General features: G+C 30.8%; 1 protein-coding gene across 1 annotated transcript in view; it reads right to left on the bottom strand.

The window, feature by feature from the left end:
* Positions 1 to 989: 989 nt before the first annotated feature.
* LOC110107508 (OTU domain-containing protein DDB_G0284757) overlaps positions 990 to 3289 on the bottom strand; it is a 12890-nt gene continuing 10590 nt past the window's right edge. Inside the window, exons 5-7 of the mRNA XM_028694114.1 lie at positions 2726 to 2810; positions 1808 to 1864; positions 990 to 1599 (exon numbers count right to left, since the gene is read on the bottom strand). Of these exons, the coding sequence (XP_028549947.1) occupies positions 1556 to 1599; positions 1808 to 1864; positions 2726 to 2810 (186 nt within the window). The 3' untranslated portion in view covers positions 990 to 1555. The remainder of the gene's footprint in view (positions 1600 to 1807; positions 1865 to 2725; positions 2811 to 3289) is intronic.

Genomic DNA, 3289 nt, shown 5'->3' on the forward strand with positions numbered 1-3289 from the left:
GAAAATTTTGTTCTAGAAAATTATTTTAGAAAATAGTAAAAGTTATTTCAAATAAAGCCTAAGATTTCATTTGGAGCGACTTTCTTACTGTTTTTCAAAGTGACTTTCTAGTAAAAAATTTAATATTTTTTAGTAAAAAGGTGCTTAAGAAGCAGTAAGAAAACGGTACCAAACGAAGCCTAAATTTGCCATTTTAACAAGCAAATAATTACTACAGGAAAAACAGCCAGTACCGGCGGTTATATGGCCGCCGGATATATACGAAGATATATATGATTAATTGAAGTTTTATTTGGTATAGCTTTTTATTGATTTATAAATTTACAGTAGAAAATAACTATTTTGAAACTAATATATAAAATAATTTTCTTACACAATTTTTTTTAAAAACAGCAAAGAAATAACAACAAAATAAAAATTGTGGTTACATTTTGAAATGTAAAACAGTAAAAAAATTGTCTCAAATAAAATTTAAGTTGAAAATGTCATTAAGCCAAGCCATTTTAACCCTAAACATCATAATTAAATTTGATGAACTAACAAATCAAATTTGAACAACTTTTAACTCTGCTTTTCTAACTACCTATGAAATTTACCTTAAAATAATTAAAATTAAGTGCCTTTAAATTCTTTAAAAATCTAAAAATCCTAATTATCATCCTTTATCTTGGCTTTTTTTTCCTCATTGTTTATATTTCAATTTCTCAAAATTTTCCTAATTTCATCGCAACAAATCCTTCAACTACCGTTATCTTCTCTTTTTCATAAAACGAGCTGCCTTACGAGCCAACTGGATCTCATAAAATTGAACTCAAATTCAGACTCAATTAATTAATTAACTAATCTCATGTTTAAGTCAGAGGCAGCTCAAATATTCTAAAACCAAGGCTAAATTTCAAGGCATTGAAAGAAACTCACCACAAGGAATTCATTATAGGCCATTATAGCTATGATCAACAATTGTAAGAGCACACAAAAACATAAGACACTTAGGGCAAATGTTGAGAAGCCTCTACTTGTAAACACTTATGCACACCATTCATCATTCTTTACAACAAACTAAATTGCCTATGCTTGTTCTTTCCTTGGGAAGAAGTCACAAATCCTAGCAGAATATATACATAAATGTACACATTAATCATGTACATTTATCAGGCCATTTCATAGCTGAATAGTTTTTTTTTAATCACCTCAATCTGTAGGATGAAATTTACTAAGAAATAGATGAGATTTGAACCAAAAGATCATGAGGGAAAGGTAGAGCTGGATCTTTGGTTGAATCCAACTATAATGGAAAAAAAAAGTTGTCTGGATATCGCTAGATTTCATCTAGAATAGTTGAATTTGTTTTGAGATTAGTGATATATAATATAAGAAATTTATATTGCACTAATCTCAAATTAAATCCAATGATTTTGAAACCCATCCTGATATAATTTATATAAAACATTTGGACATAATTTTTGTTATCATCCAGCTCTTATGCATCCAAAATTTTCTTCTTTTTTTTCAAGATAACCACAGGTCCTTTTACTTTTTAGGCTTTGAGGACTTACTAAAAAAGCCAGTGCTTTCTCTTGGTTATCCTACCAGGTAAATCTGCACAATTACAATAAATTCATTTAGTACAATTATACAACAGAAGGGCAGTGAAATCTAAACAAATAGAGGCTTCGTTTTAGACGGCTTTCCAACTGCTTCCTAAAACAGCATTTTAGTACAAAAATTAAAATCTTTATACTAAAAAATTGCTTTAAGAAGTAGTAAAAAAGCCGTCTCAAACAAATCCAGAGTCCTTCATCCTTACCATCGGTTCCATATAAGGAATTATAATGCACTTCGCTCCAGAAGCTCAGCCAGAGCTCTGTAAAAAAGGTTACGGAGAAAAGTTACAACTAGTGAAGGCATGAACGAGTGAACAATTACAAGAGGAAAAGCAAATAGGGAGCAATAGGTAAGTTAAGTGGAACATGTGGTTTTGTTTTTATTAAACGAAATATTGGTGGTTACTTGAGTTCTTTGGTTGGCCATGAAGTTCATTCCTAGGAAACTTGCAAATTGCAGTAATGAGAAGAAAAACTTTTTAGTACAAAAAATTTTTGAACAAGAAATTTTTGTACTAAAAAACTGTTTTAAAAAATAGTAAAAAAACTATCCCAAATGGAGCTGAAATATAATTCAAAAATAGCAAGCAAAATAATAATAATAATAATAAAAGAAGGCCGGTGAGTAATAACACACAAAAGTCTTTTTAGCTCTATCTCTATCTTTTTTAATATAAGTCAAATCTAATATATATATATTCCTAACCAGGGGCTTTCAAAGAGAGCAAAAATACATGAAGTTTAAAAGATTACCCAAAATCCCTTTTTCACAGATGTTCAATGAACAGAAGATAAAAGAATATGTTGTTTGTATTTTGAATGGAGATATTGAATTAATTCTATCAAAGGTAAATTCACGACATTGTTCTATCATCATCTAATATATAGTTTTAAGTGCCTCATTCCCATATTGTGTATACAATAAATAATGGAGAAGAGGGCAGGAACTCAAGTAACTGCGGAAATTTAGCCTGAGAACCAGCATCTTATTCCATCTCTGATCTGCTAAGTGCTTCTGGCTCTGAAGACTCCTCTTATTATTCACACAGAACTAAGGCTAATAATAATGTTGCTAAGAAAAAAATGTGAGGATTTCTTGTAAATGAGAAATTATAGCGTACCTTTAGAAGGACTTTTTTCCTTGGGAACAATTTCAATAAGACAGTTATCCTTGAATGATGTAAGCAAGCAAATTTTGGCAGCAAACTGTAATGAAAATGAACACCATCAATACAGCTAATGGGCATGAAAAAATCAAATGGTTAGACGATGATTCAAAATGTTCAAACATGTTCAATCCCTTTCACATTTTTCCTCCCATTCGCTGCTCTTTTGTGCTCCTAGGTGGCCAGAGTATACCAACTATGCAATCAGAAATGAGATAATGGAAAGAAAAAAATCAAAATGAGGACCTTTTTCCTCAGGGGCTTTTTTTTCTCAAATCTTCTTATCCAGCCGAGTTTCATGAACTAGATCAAGATAAGTTGGTTGAAGCATTGACAATGCTGAGTCAGGTAGAGCATCCCAAGGGAATTCTTCTGTCAAGTGTCAACTAAAGCTAATTGTAATGAAAATTAGATGTATATTTCTTTAATCTCTTCCGTCGCGTATGTTTTCTCACCTTTGAAAGTCTCCTTTCTCAAAGAAAAGCCTCACTTTATGAATGGAAAAATTATATATTTATC

Source organism: Dendrobium catenatum, unplaced genomic scaffold (assembly GCF_001605985.2).
Source record: "Dendrobium catenatum unplaced genomic scaffold, ASM160598v2 fragScaff_scaffold_393, whole genome shotgun sequence".
NCBI classification, from domain to species: Eukaryota; Viridiplantae; Streptophyta; class Magnoliopsida; order Asparagales; family Orchidaceae; genus Dendrobium; species Dendrobium catenatum.